The sequence below is a fragment of the Papaver somniferum genome, chromosome 5 (assembly GCF_003573695.1).
Source record: "Papaver somniferum cultivar HN1 chromosome 5, ASM357369v1, whole genome shotgun sequence".
NCBI classification, from domain to species: domain Eukaryota; kingdom Viridiplantae; phylum Streptophyta; class Magnoliopsida; order Ranunculales; family Papaveraceae; genus Papaver; species Papaver somniferum.
This window is the reverse complement of record NC_039362.1, coordinates 117,823,865-117,849,017: the sequence shown is the minus strand read 5'-3', so window position 1 is coordinate 117,849,017 and position 25,153 is coordinate 117,823,865. Positions and strand designations below refer to the sequence as shown.

General features: G+C 36.0%; 1 protein-coding gene across 1 annotated transcript; it reads right to left on the bottom strand.

The window, feature by feature from the left end:
• Positions 1–4,983: 4,983 nt before the first annotated feature.
• On the bottom strand, positions 4,984–22,088 carry LOC113279508. Its single transcript, XM_026528204.1, has 8 exons — positions 21,925–22,088; positions 21,029–21,736; positions 20,047–20,921; positions 19,768–19,953; positions 19,418–19,681; positions 19,230–19,372; positions 6,065–6,386; positions 4,984–5,753 (listed from the first exon to the last, which is right to left on the bottom strand). The coding sequence occupies exons 1-8, from the start codon at positions 22,086–22,088 to the stop codon at positions 4,984–4,986; spliced, it is 3,432 nt and encodes a 1,143-aa protein (XP_026383989.1).
• Positions 22,089–25,153: the final 3,065 nt, after the last annotated feature.

Genomic DNA, 25,153 nt, shown 5'->3' with positions numbered 1-25,153 from the left:
TGAGATACAGGCTTGATCACTTTATTAGACATCCAAACAAGAATGTTATGAAGTTTCTCATTCCGCAAATGGAAACGACATCTCCTTTCAAGATGACCCTTGTTTCCACAGAAATGACAACTGAGTGGAATGCAATTATTTGATCTAATATGAGATGTTTTTGGAGGTTGACGAACATTGTTCTTTGGAATTACAGTTGCTGAAGGTAGAATTTCACTTTTTTCCATTAGTGAGATTCTTCTGCTGGAGATTGCTATTAGCATGACCAAAACTAATCTTACCAATACTTGGAGTGTATATTCCTTCATAGCCTAAACCTCGTGTATCACGAATTTTTTTTACATGCTCCCAACATAATGGATAATTTAGTTGAGCTAAAGTTAAACCTTTTAAAGTTTTCTTCCAACAATTTGACCTTATCATGAGCAGCAGTTAGGTCAGCCTCTAATTGTTTTTCTCGAGAGAGAAAAGCGTTTTCTATGTCACTGAAACAACTTTATTGAGAGTTACATCTTGCTTCCGATTCTGCAAGTTCCTCTTTCAGCACAAAGAGATTTCGACGAAGATTTTCACATTTTAGATTTTTTTGAACGTACATCTTCTTCACGATCTTTAAGAAGAGACTGTAAGAGATTATATCCACAATCATGACCCTTAAATAGTTTTCTCAATTTCTTGTTTTCTTGACAGATTTGAGTCATAAACTTAGTCAAACAAGAAGTTGACTTATTTTTCCTTATAAGGTGATCAAAAAGCTTGATATATTGCGAGACTTCCTCATCAACATCTTTTTCAACATCTTAATCACTTTCATCTGAAAGTTCATCAAACTGTTCCTCCAGGCGAGTTTTCCTGTTATAAACAGTTTCAGGCAATGATAATGATGTGATAGATTCCTCAAGTGAAACCAAGCTTTGATCCAAGTCAGAATGTTTCTAAACTGGTGACGCGTCGTTTGAGATAGCACTTCTGTCCATAGAGTCAGATTGCTACAAACACAAACTTATGAGGTCTTGGCGTGTTTGCCTGCTCTGATACCAATAGAAAAAGAGAAGGTATAACAACCACACCCAATAATTCGTTCGACAATATGTATGGACTAAACTCCAATATAATTCCGAAAGCACCAACTTAAAAATGAGACTAAATCAAGAAATATATCAAAGAGCTTTATCTCTATTTCTCAACACAATCAGCAAATCGAACAGATAGAAATCCGTGAGCCTGATTGATATGAGAAATAACTTGGACGATACCAAAGACCAATGCCCAAGTGTCAATCAAGTTATATCCAACAATCAAGGTTGGATTTATCAACTGATTGAACTATGCACAACCTGTGATATTTCAATCATATAAACAAATATAATGCAGAAAAGAAATAACACAGACACCAGAAATTTTGTTAACGAGGAAACCGCAAATGTAGAAAAACCCCGGAACCTAGTCCAGCTTTGAACACCACACTGTATTAAGCCGCTACAGATACTAGCCTATTATAAGTTAACTTCGGACTGGAATGTAGTTGAGCCCTAACCAAGTCACACACCGATTAAGGTACAACCGCGTTCCTTATGCCTCTAGAACCACGCCGGCTTCTGCGCACTTGATTCCGTTAGCTGATCTCATCCACAACTAAGAGTTACTATGACCCAAAATCGAAGACTTATAAACAAATCTGTCTCCCATAGATATGTTTATTCTTATTCGGTTTTTGTTCCGTCTTTTGATACAAATATCAAGGTGAACACGAACCAACTAATAATCCGGTCTTATACTCCCGAAGAGAAGCCTAGAAATATCAGTCACCTCATAATAACCTAACTGATTAACAGAAGAAGTTATTGCGGAATCACAAGAGTCTGAGACGAAGAACTGCTATGATTACTTTTTATATCTTACCTATCGGAGATAAATCTCGAGTAAATCTTAGGGAAGATAATACTCAATACGATAGAACAAGCAAGATCAGAATACACAACTACAGAGAAAATAGTTGGATCTGGCTTCACGAACCCAAATGAAGTCTTCAAGTCGTTAACCTAATAATGGTTTTGGAAAAACCTAGGTTAAAGGAGAATCGACTCTAGTTTACAACTAGGACACAAGAAATTGTCGGTATTAGATTTTCCATTTACTAGAGTTTACCCTTATATAGCCTTTCAAATCAGGGTTACGTACAATCAAAGCTAAGATAGCTTAGTAACAATGTATTCAATATTCACAGTTAGATGAACTTTTGATTTAAGATTCAAGCTAAGTCTGATTAGAAATTAAGAAATCAATGTCCACCGTTAGATGGTCTTAGCTTGTTACACACAAATGAGATATACTTTTATTTAGATACGGGTAACCGCACCTAAATGTGTATATTGAGTTGGCTCAATAACAGTTAACCGAAGTTAGCCATATGAACACTTTTGTCTTAACCATATTCATCTAACATTTCTAGATCAAATATGATGATCAATCAATCATGAAATATAATCAAATGAATTTAATAGTGTTTCAAATAGAGTTTTTCAACTATTTACTATCTCATAGAAATATATATATATATATATATATATATATGAACAAATTGAAACAAAATCGGATTGATTCGTAATCGTACAAAGTACTTATACAAGAATCAATTCATGAACATTAACCCACGGTTTGCAATGTTAACTTGCATTCCTTAAATCATAAATGTTTTAGTTCATGAGTATAAGAATCATACATAACCGATTTTAGAACTTAACCACTGAGTTCGCAAACTGGGTACGCGAACAGCAGCTGCGGACCTTGGCCTAGTCAAGCCGGTCGCAAACCCGGTTCACGAACAACCGTTCCGAACCCAACTCAGGTAAACCCGTTCGCATACTAGGTACGCAAACAAGAGTTCTGGACCTTATCAGGTAAATCCGTTTGCATACTAGGTACGCAAACAATAGTTCAGAACCTGAATCATCACAATACAGTTCGCATACTAGGTATGCATACCATGTTGTATCCATGCATAGTTAATCGTTCTAAACTTTCATTTCAACCATTGAAACATCCTTGGAAGACGACAATGGTAATCTCACACATACCATTAGCTTCAAGTAATTTTCGAGTGATTTAATAATCAATACGAAACTTCCCAAGCTAACATCAAATGACTGTCTCACATAAATCATGTAAGATGTTCAAGGTAATTTTCACATGATCATCTTTTGACTTAATATTTAGTTTCCAACAAATAGATTGTTTCCAACTAAACTCGTCAGGAATATGATGAACATAGTTAAAGCAAAAAGCTTCCAATACATATTTCTAGTAAAAGATAAGCGAGATAAACTCGGCTCGAAATATCAAATGTGTATAATGTAAAAGTCTGTATAGTTATACGACTTAGTATCATAAGAAGATAGAATAGAATAGACTTCTGAGTGATAGCTAAGTTTTAGTCTCCACATACCTTTTATTGATGAAGTTCCTCCAAGTTCCTCGGTAGATCTTCGTCTTCAATTGGTGAACGTCGTGAAGTCTAAAGCTCAACTATACATTCTATCCTAATCCGAGACATAGCTATAACTTGACTAGAAATCATGTATACAGTTTTGATCAACTAAACTTGACAAACAAGCTTGAGATAACAACGATTACGAGTTCGACCGAGCAGTGCTCTAAAAGCGTGCCACAGGAGCAAAGGTATCGTCAAAGTCGATACCTTTAATCTGTGAATAACCTTGAGTGACAAGTCTAGCTTTGTTTCTGACAATAGTGCCAAATTCATCTGACTTGTTCTTGAATATCCATTTAGTACCAACAATATTTACATTAGAGGGACAAGGTACGAGTTACCATACATCTTGTCTTTGGAATTGATTTAACTCTTCATGCATTGCATTCACCCAGAAGGGATCGCTAAGAGCTTCATCAATATTTTTTGGTTCCATTGCGATAGATAACATCCAAAGCTGCAAATATTTTGAAGTTGTCCTCTCGTCTTACCAGTGGATTCTTTTCCTCCAATAATAATGTTAGTATCATGATTCCTTTGAACCCTGATATGCCGCGGTGGTGCACGTTCAACAGGAGTTTCCTGACTGGGATTTTTATCCTCGTCACTAGAAAGGTCAGGATCTGCAATAGTTGGTACAACTTCTACTGATTCTGAGATTTCTTTGACTTTCACAATTATCTCCGTTGGAGGCAATTCAGCAGGAGAGTCATCATGACGGAAATCGCTCAGATTGTGAATGATAACATTTGTTGATTCCATCATAACACGAGTTCTGAGATTGCATACTCGAAAACCACGACTGTTAGATGTATAACCAACAAAAATACCTTCATCGCTCTTGGAATCAAATTTCCCTTTCTGTTCTCGATCTTTCAGAATGTATGTTAGAGCATTGCTCGTTCGAACTCGCATGCGTTGCTATCTCAAGCATGTTTATCAAGTTTAGTTGTCAAAACTATATGTCTTGATTTCTAGACTACTTATAACTAAGTCTCGGTTTAGGACAGTTTAGTGTAGTTGAGCTCCAAACTCCATGGCGATCATCTTACGAAGACGAAGAACTACTCAAGGAACCAGTGGAACTTCATCCGACTAAAAGGTATGTGGAGACTTGAACTTATCTATCACTCAAAAGTCTATCTACTCTATCTCCTACTCTTGAGACAAAGTCGTATAAGTATGATAGTTTTCATACATACACATTTGCTATTTGGAGCCGAGTTTACTCGCCTATCTTTTTCTTGAAATATGTGTTGGTAAGCTTTCGCTTTAACCACTTTTCATCTTTACTCGTGACGAAAGTCATGATGACGTTTCAATTTTGAAAATAGCTTTGATGACGATAGTTGTGAATAACGACTGTTATAACATTATATTTTTATTTTATTTTCTGAATCACATATTATATTAGAATGAAAAATAAGATTTTTAAAGATTACAAGATAAAAATTCAAACAAAAGAGAGTACAACCAACATAGGCTTGAAGAAACTAGCACATTCTGTAATATGCTATGTCAGGCAATTCTATCCTTGATAAAAAAAAACTTGGTCTTCCATAGTAGATCTCTCTTTGACCTGCTGCCAGTAGAGCTCCCTTTTTTGCAGCTGTATCTGCAGAAAAGTTGGTTTCCCTGAAATTTTTCCTGAACTGGAGAGAGTGAATCTTAGCAATTGCTTTGTTCCATATCATTCTGACAAACCATGGCATTTTGTTTCCTGCAAATTCAGTCACCACTGTTTTGGAATCTGAGTTGAGAATTACTTCTTGAATCTGCCATTCCACAGCTAACTCAACTACACAGATGATTTCATATACCTCTGCAATGTAATTTGTTGCAATGCCAATTCCTCCTGAGATAACTCCCAATACTTGACATAAATGATCTCTTATTACCACACCAAAACCAGCTGCTTCTGGATTTCCAAATGATGCCCCATCACAACAAAACATGACAACTCCAGTTCTTGGTGGAATCCAATAACAAGGTTTTATGTATTGATATTTAAGATTTCTTGGTTTCAATTTAAAAAAGAGGATTACCTGGTCATCAATTTCAGCACTCCATTTGTGACCTTTTATTTTGACTCCTCCCTCAAGGGTTGTCCTTTTAATTCTTCTCTTGAAACTTTGAATGTTTGGCTTCACTTGCTCAAAAATCATCTTATTCTTTTGAAACCACATATCTCTTAAGATTGCACAAGCAGTGATGCCCCAACATTCTTTAATGAATAGACTCTTGCCTTTAGCATTATTCCACACTTCTTTAAAGGAATTAGTATTTTAACTTTAAAAACAGGGCATATCCAACTCCATATTTCTTTACTGAATCTGCACTCCCACAACAAGTGATGCATGTTGTCTTGATATGATTCACAAATGCAGCATCTAGAAGCAAGTTCAAACCCCCTTTCAACCAGTATAGTATCATCTACATAAACTCCCTGAACAAGTTTCTAGATGTTGCTTGCTATAGAAGGATGAAGATATGAATTCCAAATTTTCTTGTGACAATGCAAATGTTGTTCTTTATTTCTGATTAAATTTATGGCAGAGGAAGTTGTGAAATTACCTTTGATGTCACCTGTCCAAATTAGATCATCATTTCCAATACCAATTTCAGGCAGAGTGAAATCAGAAAGAATGATTTTAAGCTGATCAGGTAAATCCCATTTGCCTTTCTTGAGTAAGTCTGACACCTTCATGCTGATGTGAGCTTTAACATAATAAGTAAATCCAATATTCTCAATGATGGGAGAATTTCCAATCCAAGAATCAAACCAAATGGATATTTTTTGACCATTTCCTGTGCACCACCTTATATTTTCTTTTAAGTAATTCCAATCATATTTCAGACCTGGCCAGATTGATGAAAGTTGCCAATTATTCTTCCACTGTCCATGTTTATCTTGATATTTAGCTTTAATGAACATAACCCATTGAGAAAGCGGGGGTCTAACAACACCACCCAATATTTCGCTTAACAATCTGTATGGACTAACTCCGAAATACTTTGCTAGAGAATCAACTAGACAGTCAGACTCAATCTAGATAAAAGTATCTCAAGGAATTAATATCTCTCTCTTGATTTGATTTTTTACTCGAGTCTTTATCAAATACAAGGAATAACTTGGACGGTACCAAAGACCAATGTCCAAGTGTTAATCAATGAAATCAACAACCACAAGGTCAGATCTCTAATCGATTAAACTTTAACGCACAACTTGTATTATTTCAATTATAAAGATAAACAATATAATGCGGAAAATGAAATAACACAGACACCAGAAGTTTTGTTAATAAGGAAACCGCAAATGCGGAAAAACCCCGGGACCTAGTCCAGATTGAATACACACTGTATTAAGCCGCTACAGACACTAGCCTACTCCAAGGTAACTTCGGACTGGACTATAGTTGAACCCAATCAGTCTCCCACTAATTCAAGGTAGAGTTGTACTCCTACGCCTCTGATCCCAGCAGGATACTGCGCACTTGATTCCCTTAGCTGATCTCACCCACAACCAAGAGTTGTTGCAACCCAAAATCGCAGACTTGATAATAAACAAATCTGTCTCACACAGAAAAGTCTATCAAGGGATAAATCTGTCTCCCACAGAAAAACCCTAGGTTTTTGTTCCGTCTTAAGATATGAAATCAAGGTGAATAGGAACCAATTGATAATCCGGTCTTATATTCCCGAAGAACAGCCTAGATTAATCAATCACCTCTTAACAGTCTTACTTGAATACACAAGAGGACGTCGAGGAATCACAAACAGTGAGGCGAAGATGTTTGTGACTTCTTTATCTTGCCTATTGGAGAACTCTCACGATCTCAAGCCAATCAAAGATTGTACTCGTACGATAGAAGATGCAAGATCAGATCACACAACTACGATAAAAGTGGTATCGGTATGGCTTCACAATCCCAAGGAAGTCTTTAAGTCGTTAATCTGGTTTTAGAGAAGAAAACCAAAGGTTAAAGGAGAAGACTCTAGCGAGCGCACTAGTATTACACAGATGTGTGGGGATTAGTTTTGCCCAATGCTAGATGTCTCCTATATATAGTCTTCAAATCAGGGTTTTGCCTTAGTTACAAAGCAATCAATATTCACTGTTAGATAAAAACCTGATTTAGATTCAAGCTTCTCAACCGTTAGATCAAAAACTTAGCTTGTCACACACACTTGAGATATACGTTTACTGGGTTTGTGAAAACCGTGCCCAAACGTGTACGTGTATGTTGGTCCAACATAGTAACCCAAAAGGTTAACCATATGAGCATTCCATATTAACCTTGTTCTTCTTCACCATAACTAGTTCAATTGACTCAAATGAACTAGTTAGAGAGTTGTTCAATTGCTATGAGATCTTATGTAACTACACAAGACACAATTGAAACAAAGATGATTCGATTCGATTGAATCGGCTCATGAACTTTATAGCCACGGTTTGCATACTGCATTCCTTAATAATTTAAGTTTCATGTTCAGAGCACATATTTAAATCCTAACCCACTCAAGTACGCAAGCAAGTTCGCGGACTTAAGACAACCGGCAGAGTTTTCCAAACTCAGCAGAAAATCTCGGCAAGGAGACTTCCGCCAGTTTGCGGACTAAACACGCAAACGAGTTTTTGGAAAATACCAGCAGAAACTCTCGGAAAGAGAACTTCCGTCAGTTCCCGAACTGAGTTCACGGACTTGGCAAAGCCAATTCTTCCGGTTTCTCTCAATCAACAAAGTTCGCAAACTTCGGATTAAGGAATAGGACTTATGCACATATGTGTTTCCACACAATGCTTATATCCATCATTGGTTATATAGACCTAAACTCTCATTCCAACCATTGAAACATTCTTAGAGGACGTTATATAGTTGTTACACTATTTCTCGTCAAAACGATTTTCAAAGTGATTGAAACATTATGACTTTCGTCATTAGGTGAAGATAAACCTGATCAAAGCGAAACGCTTTACCAACACATGATTTCGAGATATAGATAGGCGAGATATACTCGGCTCGAAATATCAAATGTGTATGATCCAGTCTATATAACATACGACTTTTGTCTCATAAGAAGTAGGAGATAGAAGAGATAGACTTTTGAGTGATAGATAAGTTCAAGTCTCCACATACCTTTTTGTTGATGAAGTTCCACGGTTCCTTGAGTAGATATTCGTCGTTGTATGATGAATCGCCATGAAGTCCTTGAGCTCAACTACACTTTTATATCCTAGTCCGAGACTTAGCTATGTAGACTAGAAATCAAGACTCATAGTTTTGATCACTAACATTGACAAACATGCTTGATATAGCAATGCATGCGAGGTCGACCGAGCTATGCTCTAACAATCTTCCCCTTTGTCAATTTTAGTGACAAAACTATTAATACATATGGAATACAAAAAATATATACTTTAGTGGCTCCTATTCCATAGTCTAATCTTCAATGCTCCCTGAAATCTCCGTCCTTCCAAGTACTCCAATGATCCCAAAGGTTGTAAGTTTAGCATCACCGTTGTTGAAGATCCGTAGATATAACAATGAGAGAAATCAAGATTCTCGATCATCATTATACAGTAACATAGTATTATTATGTAACATCAAAGTCCAATTGCATCACGACTTTAACAATAATACTACGGTGATATGTATCACTCCCCCTTAGTCAATACTCCATCTCACATGGAAACCACTCCCCCTTACACAATGATCCGAAAACCTTTGGGATCATTGTTATGCAATTGGACTTTCTACGACTCCTCCAGAGGGAGCACTTCCAAAATTTGATCGTTGTCGTTTGCGTCAAAAATAATTTCACTTTCCTAAAGTATATGATAAGAAAGAGTTCGTTTCCACAGAGTGGCAATTGTAGTTATTATGTATTCAATTTCCTAAAGTAACCAATTGGGGGGGGGGGATTTCTGATTTTTATGTAAGCAATAAAAGTAAATCACAAGCAAAGTAAATTAGAGAAATAATCAATGAGAGAAAGATATTGGTCAAGGAATTCATCTTAAATCTTAAACATGTGCCTGCTTACATGATTAAAATTACAATTTAATCTCTTTTATTATCAAAAGCCTAGAGAATCAAGAGAGCAAGATAATCTATTAATTTTCTAAGTTCATCAACACACACATTAGAGCTGCGTATGTGAATTCTACCTAAAGAATAACCTAACTCCTTACGCTAATTAAGTTCAATTCCCAAGAGCATTAAGTTTTGGAAATAGACTAATCTATGCAATATTCATACATTGCGCATGACAATTCGGACACTGGTCAAACTCTACATATGATCACAAGAGTGTATCACTACAAACCGTAATCATATCATGCTACTTGTATGTTGGGTTATCGCTCGATGAAAACCCTAAAATATCTATGGACAAGGATGCAAGTTGAATTGATTGTCCACTCAACTAAACAAACATCTAAATCCTATCACAATATATCAATCATGTGATATTAAAAACAGTAGAGATTTGAACGATAATCAAGAGATAAAACTAATGCATTAGTCAAGCACAAGTTTTAGAAATAGGACTACATCCTTAACCAATAATATAAGATTTAGCTACTCATAGCTATGGAGTTCATCATAATCAATAATCAAATAAAGAAGATGAAAAATAAATACGAAAGCAAACCCTAGTTGCGGCTATCTCCAAAACTCCAAGTAGAATACGTGATATGAGATGATATATCTTTTACATAACCGAATACCTTTTTATAGGTTTACATTGCTTGGCTTCCAAGTATTTTGTTAGGTTTAAGAACCCGACCCGAAAATATGACCTAACGACTCCAAACGTGCCCTTAGGACTTCCAAGGTGTGAATACACGTTCCCCATTTGATAAGTTTGCATACCCAGTCCGCAAACTTCAAATTCCAGCAGATATTTTCGGAAATAAGTCTTCGAACTCAGTTCGCAAACCCAGTTCGCGGACTTCACTGCCTTCGGTATTCAATGAAAACTTTTTTGGCCACAATTTCTTCATACGAACTCGGAATGACCTCATTCTTTTTGCATTCTATTTATATTTCAATTCTCTTAAAGATGATGATGAGAAATCCTTAATTTTACTGAGTTAAGATTGGTCTTTGGTCTGTGTCTTGATTATGAGCGTTTTGCTCCTTTTCTTCGCACTTCTTCCACTTCTCTTGGACTTGGGCACTTGAATACTTGGAATACTTCTCTTTTTAGATCTTTTCGGCACTTTGTAGCTCCTTTTTGGATGATTCACCTAATTGAGACAAATAAGAGAAACCCAAAGTAATAATACGAAAATATGCAAGAATAATAGCTAAAGCAAGTATGGAATGGTTACTAAAATCATATGATCTATGCACTTACCAAATTCCCCCACACTTAGATTTTGCTAGTCCTCTAGCAAACTAAATAAAACTAATCCTAGATAAAACAACTCCATGTCGTGAGTATACGGTTACTCTTAGCATGAATAACATGCCTTTAAACCCTTAGGTGTCCCTAGTGGCGAGTTATAGTCTCGTGAGGGATTACAAGAGGTATACCCACAAAACCTACTCCAATTTCTCGCCTTGGAGGAACCACTAAGGATAGACAGAAAGCAAAAAGCCAAATAATTAGCTTGCATATGTTCTTTAGCTACAAACATCCCACATACATTCCAATCATCACACACAAGGAACTACTTAAGTGTGACATTCAACCTGATTGCAAAACTCTACTAAGATAGTCATCGTACTTGTTGCAACGTTTGTAACAACACTCGCATACTGAAATCACATGGATAGATAAGAAAATCGAAATAGAAAAGTGAAGTGTGCAAATGTTGACTTAAGTGAAAGATGTTACCCATGATACTTGTATGAATGTCGTCAAAGGATATAATTTTATAGCGCAATAGTTGAAAGAAGCACCCATTTAACTCGACCACATGATTAGATACTCTAAGCGCATGTTCCTTGTCAACAAGTATGTGATAGTTGCCTTGGATCCTGCACTCCACGTTTGCTTAGGCGACGGAGACAGGGACAATGTTTCACACATACTGCTATCAAAGTGCCAAGAACCTCATCAATAGTCTCTTTGACTTGCTATATAATGATGATATGTTTTTTGTTTTCATCGACTATGATTATCTGCGATTTCGGACCTATCATTTATTAGTGTCGATAAATGAAGAGGAACTTTATTTATATATAATTTTTTTTTCTTTTCTTTTTTCTATTTTTTATTTTTATTTATTTTTATCTCATTCTTTACTCTTTACGAGTGTAAGACAATTGTCTTATGGGGATTTTATATAAACTCAACCTATGATTACCTTGCTACAACATCCATGGCAGTATCAGGATCCCACCAAATCACTTTAGAGAAACATATAACTGCGAAAAATAAAAAGAAAGTGATTCAGTAATGATTAATTGCGAGGATGACTCTTTCAAATGACTACCATAGCTTAGTTTCGCATTCAATTATGAACGTATATATTTAAGGATTGAAATAAATGGAACTTAATCTATAGCCGTAAGAACTGTTTCAACCTTAAAAGGTTTAGAGTGTCATCCTAATTAGCTCATAATTAACTCCAAAAGATGAAGTCTCAAGAATGCAAGAAATCAAAGAGTATTATTATTATGTGTATATGCAAATAGTAGATACTATATGCTCCCCCACACTTAAAATCAACATTGTCCTCAATGTTCAAAATCGAAAGTTCTGATTTCTGACATAACAGCTTTGAAAACCTCAAAACTGTACCAATGCGTAGAGCACTAGGAAAAACATCCTAAACGAAAGTTGTTCACCTACGTATTTTATATTATGTGTCAAAAGGGCACAAAGTTTCGATAAATGTTCTGACTTTTATGGCCTCCGGACTGACTGACATGCAATCTGAAAAAGTTATGGAAAAATACTGAAACTCAAATGTCCAGGCCTATCGCTCCAACTTAACAGACTCCGAATTCAGATTTTCTTTTTGGAAAAGAAATGTATGTCTGTCCTCTTTAAAAGTTTGGGACAACCACTCAAACCGGACTCCGTATGAAGTCTCGAGAGCTATTTTCGTAACAAGTATGCAGTCAGAATTTTCTGACGAGAATTCGTCAAAACTTTCATTATAGATATATGACTTTGTATAATCTAAGATGAGAATGCAAGATATGATATGAAAACTAAGAAAACTAAAAACAAAAGGGATAGATAAACAAAACCGATGGGTTTCCTCCCACGCAGCGCTTGGTTTAACGTCGTCAGCCCGACTATCTCCATGCTTTCTACGACTCCTCCAGAGGGAGCACTTCCACAAGGTTAACTCCTTCCACGACTTCCGAAGAGAAATTCTCAAAATTGTACACGTACACGTTTGGGCACGGTTTTCACAAACCCAGTAAACGTATATCTCAAGTGTGTGTGACAAGCTAAGTTTTCTATCTAAGTTTAACATCACCGTTGTTGAAGATCCGTAGCTATAACAATGAGAGAAATCGAGATTCTCGATCATCATTATATAGTGACATAGTATTATTATGTAACATCAAAGTCCAATTGCATCACGACTTTAACAATAATACTACGGTGATATGTATCACTCCCCCTTAGTCAATACTCCATCTCACATGGAAACCACTCCCCCTTACACAATGATCCGAAAACCATATATATATGTAGTAGAACTACACATTAATTCTCCCCCTTTTTGTCAATAAAATTGGCAAAGGTACAAGAACGGGATCTTAATGAAATTTCCGAGAAGAGACGTTTCATAGACTAGAAGAAAAAATACATACCAACTTAATTTAGATGCAATCATAAAGCCGAAGCTAAATGCATTCATCAAGGAGTTTTAAGATACAAGATAACCCCTATAAAATTCCACAGTCGCACACCCGCAAAATATTACCATTAAGCACAAGTTCAAAAGAACTCTCCCTCATTTGATGTCATTCCCGAGAGAACAACAAGAGCGACCTTAATTTCGAAAGAAAAGAAGGATTTTTAATTGGACACCAAAAACCATAGGAAAATGATTTTCTATATACAAAGCTCAATCAAATTAATCACAAGTAAACCCATGATTAATTTAATTGGAATACGCAACTAAATCAAACCACAAAAGTGATTAATTTAATTGATTGTGCTCAACATAAGTAAACTTACGGAGCTACGACTAAGGTAATTATACAGAGATGACTAACTTAATCGTTCACATACTCAATATAAGGAAAATCTTATGGAATATACGACTACATCAACCAATATAACATAGTTAGTATAGCCGTTCATATAATCAACACAAGAACTTGTGGAATATATGAAAACTCAACTAGACTAATTACAAGAGAACCCATAATTAATCTAATTGGAATACAAACAACCAAACTAATCACGAAAGTAATCAATTTAATTGTCAAATGTTTTGCTCGACAAAAGAAGACTTTCGGAGCAAATAACTAAATAACCAACCAAGATGATTAATTTAGTTCATAATGCTCAACATATAGCATCTTATGGAACAACCAACAAAGCCAATAAGAATAATCGACTTAGTTGTATCGTGCTCAACATAAGCCACACAATGGAGCCTTCACAGTAATACAAAAAGAATGGATCAATGAAGATCAATACCGTGGAATTCATACAAGGATCTATTCTATCTTTCCCTCACTATATGCATAATGACATAATATACTTTATCCTTGTCACACAAAAGATTTTATTCTATTTTCCATCAAGTAAATGACTGCATAGGCATAACTTTTGTATTTGTCAAAAGTCCATTCGTCCTTTCATCAATACGAATACCAATTCATGAACGACTTTACTTTTGACAACATATGTGACCTTCAAGTTCACAGACGCAAACAATAGATATCCCATAAAAATATTGCAATATCACAAGATCATAAAGATTAATACTGCAATAACATCATCCTCCAAATATTTTAAGAATTGAAAAACCAACAAACGTTAAAAATAATCATAAGAAGATGAAAATAAAATAGCTATGTGTAGTCACAATCTTCGCTATTCAAAACTCTAGTTATTCTTCTAACTAATCCAAAAAGAAGACTTACTAGGTATCTATACCTCTTAACAATCATTTCACTTACCTTGAATAATCTTCTCGTATTCCCAAAATTCTTCAAGCTCATCTTCGATTAGGTCAATCCTGGATTCAAGACTATCCATTTTATCCTCAATTCTTTTGGAAGAAACTTCAAGTTCATTTTTCAGAGAACGAACTTATTCCAAGACGAGATTCATGGTTAAAGAGAGCTTATCAAACTGAGAGACAGTAGGGTTCTCATCAGAAGAAGATACATGTTTGTCATAGCATGTCTCATTTTCAGAAGAATCGAAACGAATCTTCTTTGAAGGAAATAAAACTGTTCATACATCACTTTCTTTACTTGAAATACTAGAGGAGGACATGATAGAGAAGATGAAATGAGAGTGCTGAAGAGGTAGAGCTTTTAAAAAGGAATACAGGTGTAGAATTCCCAGAAACACCCTTTTTACCAAACCCTAACAGAAGTTGGTTATCCAAAAAGCTGAAGCCGTTCACGAACAAGACCTGGTAAAAGCACAAACAGAAAATAACAAGATTATATTACAGTCCTCTTGTATATCATGATTCTTGTATAAGAGGAAAAAAATACAAGAATCATTTTTCAACAAGATTACTGAGCATAAGGCCTCCAATCCAAGGTTGGACTGGGATAATCTTTGGAAAGAGATAAACCATCCATTCCACTAGGTTTCTTCTTATCCATTTGAATAGGAGAGTTATGAAGAACTTTCCTATCCATTGTAATCACAGTTTTAAAAAACTTGACTGCAGATCTTTGCAAATCCTGCACCGTTTTTGTAAACACCTTTTGATGAAAGGTAGACTTCCTTTTCTTTTTCTGCATACAATGGTTAGCCGGGCAGGACTGTTTTTGATTTATCGTGCTAAGATGATCCTGAGATGAACTCAAATGAACAGAGAGATTTGGTAGAGCCTTCTCCGAGAAACTTATGGAGTTCAACACAAAATCAGGAGAGGTTTGCTGACCCCACTCATGAGACACAGACGGACATGTCATGAAGGAATTATGAGAATGATTTTCAGTAAAAAGACTGTGAGAGCAATCATATATTTCCTCAGGACAATAATCAAGAGTATTCATCCATGCTTTAGTTATCTCTCTTACCTCCGTTTCTGGATCTTTCGAAGTGACCTGAACACTTTTATAGCACGTGAGACCAGTTTCATTAGTACGGATTTTATGGATATTCTTATCCTTTACATTGACTAACGAAGTTTCTTTTTGAGACTTTCTTTTGCTACATCTGAGTATTTTCTTAAGTTTCTGTATAAACAGAGATAATGTAGAAATAAAGCAATTCTCACTTTTCTCGTTTGTCAATTTAGGACGACAGGTCTTACAATCAGGAGAAGTGACGTGATTTCTAGACAATTGATGGTCATCTCTTGACATGTATTCGCGATCGAAAATTCTAAGTTTTCCGACAAGTGCGTTTCGCGAAAGAGTATTAAGGTTATTTCCCTCAACGATGGCATGTTTTTTGGACTCGTATCTGGATGGCAATGATCGAAGAATTTTCATCACAATTTCCTTTTCAGGAATGGTCTTACCCAATGCACATGATGCATTAACAATTTCAGACAGTTTATGATAAAAATTGTCAAACGATTCTTCTTCTGCCATATAAAGGTCTTCCCATTCGGAATTAAGGTTTTGAAGCCTAGCTTCCTTTTCACTGGGGTTACCTTCAAATACGCTTTCCAAAGTATCCCAAGCTTCTTTATATGTCGTGCACAAGGCCACATGATGTCAAAGATTTGGGGTAATAACATGCAGGATGGCGTTCAGCCCGTCGGAATTTTGCTTTGCAGCAATTAACTCGGCAGCATTATACATAAGAAATTCCTTAGGTACAAATGCATTTATTTCCATAACAACGGGAGTTTCATAGCCATTCACAACATAGATCCATGATTGGAAGTCACGCGACTGAAGAAATGTGCGCATAGCAACTTTCCACCATAGATAGTTTGAGCCATCGAAGACTGGTGGTACGTTTACAGAGATAGCACTTCCGTCCATAGAGTCAGATCGCTACAAACACAGACTGATGAGGTCTTTAACGTGTTTGCCTGCTCTGATACCAATTGAGAAAGCGGGGGTCTAACAACACCACCCAATATTTTTCTTAGCAATCCGTATGGACTAACTCCGAAATACTTTGCTAGAGAATCAACTAGATAGTCAAACTCAATCAAGATAAAATTATCTCAAGGAATTAATATCTCTCTCTTGATTTGATTTTTTACTCAAGCTAAAAACAATAGCGAGTCTTTATCAAATACAAGGAATAACTTGGACGGTACCAAAGACCAATGTCCAAGTGTTAATCAATGAAATCAACAACCACAAGGTCGGATCTCTAATCGATTAAACTTTAACGCACAACCTGTATTATTTCAATTATAAAGATAAACAATATAATGCGGAAAATGAAATAACACAAACACCAGAAGTTTTGTTAACTAGGAAACCACATATGCAGAAAAACCCCGGGACCTAGTCCAGATTGAATACATACCGTATTAAGCCGCTACAGACACTAGCCTACTCCAAGCTAACTTCAGACTGGACTATAGTTGAACCCCAATCAGTCTCCCACTAATTCAAGGTACAGTTGTATTCCTACGCCTCTGATCCCAATAGGATACTGCGCTCTTGATTCCCTTAGCTGATCTCACCCACAACCAAGAGTTGCTGCAACCCAAAATCACAGACTTGATAATAAACAAATCTGTCTCACACAGAAAAGTCTATCAAAGGATATATCTATCTCCCACGGAAAAACCCTAGGTTTTTGTTCCGTCTTAAGATATGAAATCAAGGTGAACAGGAACCAATTGATTATCCGGTCTTACATTCCCGAAGAACAACCTAGATTAATCAATCACCTCTCAACAGTCTTACTTGAATACACAAGAGGACGTCGAGGAATCAGAAACAGTGAGACGAAGATGTTTGTGACTTCTTTATCTTGCCTATCGGAGAACTCTCACGATCTCAAGACAATCAAAGATTGTACTCGTACGATAGAAGATGCAAGATCAGATCACACAACTACGATAAAATTAGTATCGGTTTGGCTTCACAATCCCAATGAAGTCTTTAAGTCGTTAACCTGGTTTTAGAGAAGAAAACCAAAGGTTAGAGGAGAATCGACTCTAGCGAGCGCACTAATATCACACAGAGGTGTGGGGATTAATTTTCCCCAATGCTAGATGTCTCCTATATATAGTCTTCAAATCAGGGTTTTGCCTTAGTTACAAAGCAATCAATATTCACCGTTAGATGAAAACCTGATTTAGATTCAAGCTAATATTTCTCAACCGTCAGATCGAAAACTTAGCTTGTCACACACACTTGAGATATACGTTTACTGGGTTTGTGAAAACCGTGCCTGAACGTGTACGTGTATGTTGGTTCAACATAGTAACCCAAAAGGTTAACCATATGAGCATTTCATATTAACCTTGTTCTTCTTCACCATAACTAGTTCAATTGACTCAAATGAACTAGTTAGAGAGTTGTTCAATTGCTATGAGATCTTATGTAACTACACAAGACACAATTGAAACAAAGATGATTCGATTCGATTGAATCGGCTCATGAACTTTATAGCCACGGTTTGCATACTGCATTCCTTAGTAATTTAAGTTTCATGTTCAGAGCACATCTTTAGATCATAACCCACTCAAGTACGCAAGCAAGTTCGCGGACTTAAGACAACCGGCAGAGTTTTCCAAACTCAGCAGAAAATTTCGGCAAGGAGACTTCCGCCAGTTCGCGGACTAGGTTCGCGGACTAAACACGCAAACGAGTTTTTGGAAAATCCCAGCAGAAATTCTCGGCAAGAGAACTTCCGTCAGTTCGCGGACTGAGTTCGCGGACTTGGCAAAGCCAATTCTTCCGGTTTCTCTCAATCAACAAAGTTCGCAAACTTCGGATTAAGGAATATGACTTATGCACTATGTGTTTACACACAATGCTTATATCCATCATTGGTTATATAAACCTAAACTCTCATTCCAACCATTGAAACATTCTTAGAGGACGTTATATAGTTGTTACACTATTTCTCGTCAAAGCGATTTTCAAAGTGATTGAAACATTATGACTTTCGTCATTAGGTGAAGATAAACCTGATCAAAGCGAAACGCTTTACCAACACATGATTTCGAGATATAGATAGGCGAGATATACTCGGCTCGAAATATCAAATGTGTATGATCCAGTCTATATAACATACGACTTTTGTCTCATAAGAAGTAGGAGATAGAAGAGATAGACTTTTGAGTGATAGATAAGTTCAAGTCTCCACATACCTTTTTGTTGATGAAGTTCCATGGTTCCTTGAGTAGATCTTCGTCGTTGTATAATGAATCACCATGAAGTCCTTGAGCTCAACTACACTTTTCTATCCTAGTCCGAGACTTAGCTATGTAGACTAGAAATCAAGACTCATAGTTTTGATCACTAACATTGAGAAACATGCTTGATATAGCAACGCATGCGAGGTCGACCGAGCTATGCTCTAACACCCATTCTTCACCATAATTTATTATTCTCGATAGAAGTTTCATTAAAAGTGCTTTGTTGAGAATATCTAGTCTTTGAATGCCCAAACCTCCCTCATTATAAGGTGAACATACCTTTCTCCATGAGAAAGTTTTAAACTTTCTAGTTTCTCCATCTCCAGACCACAGGAAGTTTCTGATTATCCTCTCACAAATTTTGATTACTGTTTTTGGACACATATACGCTGACATGCTATAGATTGGTATGCTACTAAGTACTGATTTTATCAGTACCAACCTATCATTAAATGACAATAATTTACCTTTCCAAGTAGCCAGTTTCTTTTGCAAGAGCTCTACCATTGGCCAAATTGTTGAAATTTTCACTCTGCCAGCTTGAAGAATTACACCTAAATATTTATCAGGTAAAGAACTTACTTCCATTTGTATTAGTTCTTTAATTTGCATAGTCCTTGCAGCTGTTGTTCCATCCACAAAGAGCTTGCTTTTACTTTTATTAATCAGCTGACCTGAATTTTTCTGATAGACTTCTAGGAGCTTCATTAGATTTTGAATGCTTTTCTTTGCTCCATTACAAAAATGAACACATCATCAGCAAAAAACATGTGAGAAGGATGAATTCCATTTCTTATTACCATTGGAGTTATCTTGCCTTCAACTACCAATTTGGAAATATTTTTATTAATAACATCTTCCATTAGAACAAAAAGAATTGGAGATAGTGGTTCTCCTTGTCTTAATCCTCTACCAACTGAGAAGAAGCCATTAGGACCACCATTTATCATTACTGAGACTTTTTCAGATTCAAGTAAGGTATTTAACCATTGACACCAAGTGACTGAAAAACCATATTTGATTAGAACTTGAAATAAAAATTTCCAACTCACAGAGTCATAGGCTTGTGATATGTCTAACTTGAGTCCAATATTACCTCCTCTTCTCTTCTTCTTCATTTCATTAATCATCTCAGAAGCAAGAACTATTTGGTCTTGTATATTCCTCCCCTTTATGTATGCAGCTTGCTGTGGAGATATGAACTTGTGCATGAGACTTGACATTCTGGATGTTATGATTTTGGTGAAGATTTTGAAACTTACATTCCTCAACCCAATTGGTCTAAATTGTTTAGGAGATCTTGCACCTTCAATTTTTGGTAAAAGCACTAGAAAATTTGAGTTTAAGCCCATTGGAATGAATCTTCTCTTCCAGCAGAATTGGACTGCATTCACTACATCATCTTGAATTACTTGCCAACATGACCTGTAAAAACTGCCTGAAAAGCCATCTGGACCAGGAGAACTTTCAGGATCCATTTCAAAAATAATTTTCTTTATTTCTTCACTTGAAGGAATTGCATCTAGCATTGCTTGATCTGCTTCTGTGATAGCTTTTGGAATTACTTCAAGTAAAGATTCTTCAATGTCTACCTCTTTAAATTTGAATTTATCCTCAAAGTAATCTATAAGAATTTTTGCAACTTTACTTTGATCTGTGACAGTTTCATTATTAGCATCTTCCAATTCAGTAATGGAGTTTCTAGCTTGCCTTACCTTCAGCTTTGCATGAAAGAATCTTGTGTTTGCAGAGCCTTCTTTGAACCATTTGGTTCTTGCCTTCAACTTCAACATTGTAGTCAAATGAACTTCTTTAGAATTTAGATTATTTTCAGCTTCCACCAATTTATCCAAGAATTCTTCATTGAGAGGATGAGCATCAGACAACTTTGTTGCTTCTTGAACTTCTTTTTCAGCTTCTTTTATTTGCACATTCACATTACCAAACACTCTCCATCCCAATCCACTAGAACTTTTTTAAGATTTTTTAATTTGCTTTGAAACACAAAAGCAGGATCTCCTTCAATTTTTTCAGACCAGCATTTAGAGACTACATCCATAAAATTGGGGTGATTTAACCAAATCTTCTGAAATTTTTGTGGAACATTTTTTGTCTTAGGACAAGCAACACATCCTCCCAGTAAAGGAGAATGATCAGATGTTATTCTCATTTCAACCTTATAACTCCATCCACCATGTTTTTGAATCCATAAATTGTTGAATACTGCTCTATCAAGATTGCATAAGATTCTTCTTGCACCATGCTGACAATTTGACCAAGAGTACTCAAGTCCTGATTTAGGAGATTGTTGAAGCTCACATTTGTCAAGAGAAGTGTTAAACTCAAGCATATTTATTGTATTAGCTGGCTTCCCCCCTGCTTTTTCCATTGCTGTTGTGATGGCATTAAAGTCACCAATTGCTAGCCAAGGAAGTTGTAAGTCACTTATTGCTTCCATCTCAGACCATAAATATCTTATTTGAACAGCATTCACATGAGCATGAACTCCAGACACCAAATTTCCCCCAATGCTGACTGTAATCATCTGACTTGACATGGAGACAACAGTAGGTGTAGGAAATTTCTTATTCCAAAACAACCATATGTTCCCTTTTTTATTTGATGTTGAGTTATGAATCACCATATTTTGCATTCCTGGAAGATTCAACTTATTGCAGAAAGATGCACTACAATTTATTTTTGGTTCAGCTATAAACACTAAAGAAGGTTGAAACTGATTTATTAGAGACCTTAGTTTATCTTGAGCCCTAGGTCTCCTCAGGCCCCTAAGATTCCAAAAAATGACTTTCATTGCAAGGTATGGAGGTCCCTAGTACTTCATTTTCCTTGATTCTTCATGAAGTCGTATTTATTGGGGGGTTGTTGAGCTTTTACCTTTGCTGGTACCTCTTTTTTTTGATCTGTTGAAGTATTATTTGTGTTTTATGATGAAGGTTTCTAAATGACCCTTGACCAAGATGTAGTTGGGACTTTCTCCTCAGATACTGAGCCATCTTTGCCATTAATGAACTTGATAACACTTTTCTCCACTACATTATCTTCAGCAATTTGTAGAATTTTTGATGGAGTAAGATTTTCAGTTCCTCCATTCATATGAATATTTATTTCCTCTTCCATGACAGTATTCAGTGATTCAAATCTTCTTGAAGATAGATTGCCTACTTCAAAAGTAGTTTGAGGCACTACAGTATGTTGACTTATTTCTGTAACTGGTGTAAAGCATATATCAATTTTTTCTTGTTCCTTCTAAGATGGTTTTTGTGGTGTTGTATTGAGCTTTGAAGAAGATGCAGATTTTCCTTTTTCAGCAGATTGCTCTGGCATATTAGGTTTGAAATTAGTTGATGTAGTTCTTTGTTTTGCTTGAGTATTACTTGCTTCTGTCTCAGCTGATTTCTTCACTCTACATTCAGCTTGTAAATGACCAACAATTTTACAATGATGACAAAATTTTGGTAACTTAGTTAGCAGTACCTCTTGCATAAAGCCTCCAAACTTAGTTTTAATCCATAGTTTGTGTAGAATTTGCTGTGCTAAATCAATTTTGATAAGAACTCTTACATATAATCCATTCTCAAAATTTAATGTGGCTTCATCTACTTTTACTGGATCACCCAAAGCTCTACTAATTGTAAATAATGTCTGTTCATCCCAATATTCCAAACTCAGCCCTGGAAAATGTACCCAAATTGTTGCTGAAGATGTACGATGTAATTCTGGACGAAAATCTGGTATCTAATTGCGGATCCGTAAGGTTTGATTAAATACTTCCCAACTTCCAGCCTTGATATAGCTTTGATCTCTTTCATTATCAAGTTTAATGGTGAAAAAACCTTTCCCCAATGGGATAATCTTGCATTGAACTTCTAATTTCCATTGAGATTTTAGATTTGATACAACATCAGTAAATTTCATATGAAGCAAATCTAGACGTCATATTAATGAAAATTTCCCCACAACACATCTTTCTTCTGTACCATTAACCATATCGATTGATGGACTTTCCTCAACAGAGTTATTAAGATCCACCACTGATGGATTTATTTCAGAATTTTGATGATTTTCCATAAAAGATTAAGATAAAAAACCAAAAAACAATAAAAACAATCGACTGAATTTAATGAAAACCAATCATTTGATTTGATTAGTCTGAATTTCACTTGAATTTATGACGAAGATCCGTAAATTCAACGCTTGAAAACGAGAAAATTGAAGAACGAGTTGATCGCTCGATCTGCAGAGCGCGACTCGGCCGACTCAGAGATCTCAACTGTTATAACATTATAGAAGAATGTTTCAATGATTGAAATGTAGAGTTGATATTACGTAACCAACCATGGATATAAGCACATATAGTGTGTTCACACATTAGTGTATAAGTCCATGTGCCGGAAACTAAGTGTGTGCATATGTGTACATATGGTATTGGTGAAAGAGACATGCTGGATACGCGTACCAGCGGAAGTTTTCGAACCGAAAATTTTCTGCTGAGTTTGTAAGTTTGCATACTACTAAACCAGCCACCTTAGGTACGCATACCCGAACGCGTACCCACGAAAGTTTTCGACCGAAAATTTCTGTTGTGTTTGTAAACTCAAATCCGGTAGCTATGGTACATGTACCCGTACGCGTACCCAAGCTGGTTATATTTCTCAAATCGGAAGATCATAAACTTAAACAATAAATCAATAAGGAATGCAATCTTTGCAAAGCGTGGCTATATTTTTCATGAATTGATTCAAGTGAATCAAACCGATTTTGTTTCAATTGTGTCTATTCATAAAGACCTAAGCAATTGAACAACTCTTCAACTAGTTCTTATGAGTCATTTGAACTAGTTATGTGAAGAAGATGAATACGGTTAGTGTGAAAGTACTCATATGGCTAACCATTGGTTAACTATTTGTGAACCAACTAAGTGTACACGTTTAGGTACGGTTACTCAAACCTAATGAAAAATATTTCATTTGTGTGTGACAAGCTAAGTTTCGATCTAACGGTTGAAAGATATTAGCTTGGTTAAATCAGGTTTTTCATCTAACGGTGAATATTGAATGCTTTGTTACCAAGGTAACTTTGATTGCAAACCCTGATTTCAAAACTATATAAAGGAGATATCTAGCAACTGGAAAAACTAATCCCCACACCTCCCGTGTGATACTAGTTGGTTTTGCTAGAGTCGATTCTCCTTTAACCTTAGGTTTCTTCTCGAGACCCTGTAGGTTAACGACTAAAAGACTTCATTGGGATTGTGAAGCCAGACGAAACTACTTCTCTTGTAGTTGAGCGATATGATCTTTCCATTTTCTATCGTACGAGTTAAATTGAATAATTGACTTGAGATTATATCTCCAATAGGGCAAGATAAAAAGAAATCACAAACATCTTCGTCTCATCGTTTGTGATTCCGCAACATCTTGTTTCGCTACCATACGATTAAGATTGTTGTGAGGTGATTGATAATACTAGGCTGTTCTTCGGGAATATAAGCCTGGATTATCAATTAGTTCATGTTCACCTTGATTTATCAAAAGGCGGAACAAAAACTCTTAGGTCTATCTGTGGGAGATAGATTTATCTATCATTGTAGACTTTTCTGTGTGATACAGATTTGTTTATTAAAGTCTTCGACTTTGGGTCGTAGCGACTCTTGGTTGTGGGTGAGATCATCTAAGAGAATCAAGTGCGTAGTATCCTGCTGGGATCATAGACGTAAGGAGCGCAACTATACCTTGAATCAGTGTGATATTGATTAGGGTTCAACTACAGTCCAGACTGAAGTTAGTTTGTAGTAGGCTAGTGTCTGTAGCGGCTTAATACAATGTGGTGTTCAATCCGTACTAGGTCCCGGGGTTTTTCTGTATTTGCGGTTTCCTCGTTAATAAAATTTCTGGTGTCTATGTTATTTCTATTCCGCATTATATTTTGTTATATAATTGAAATATCACAGGTTGTGCGTTAAGATCAATCAATTAGAATATCCAACCTTTGGTTGTTGATTTAAATTGATTGACACTTGGATATTGGTTTTTGGTACCATCCAAGTTTATCTCTCTAGTATTTGATAAAGACTCGTAGATTTCCTTTTGCTTGAGTATAGATCAAATCGAGAGATTGAGCTATTAATTCTTTGTTATACTTTTATCTAGATTGAGTCTGACTGTCTAGTTGATTCTCTAGAA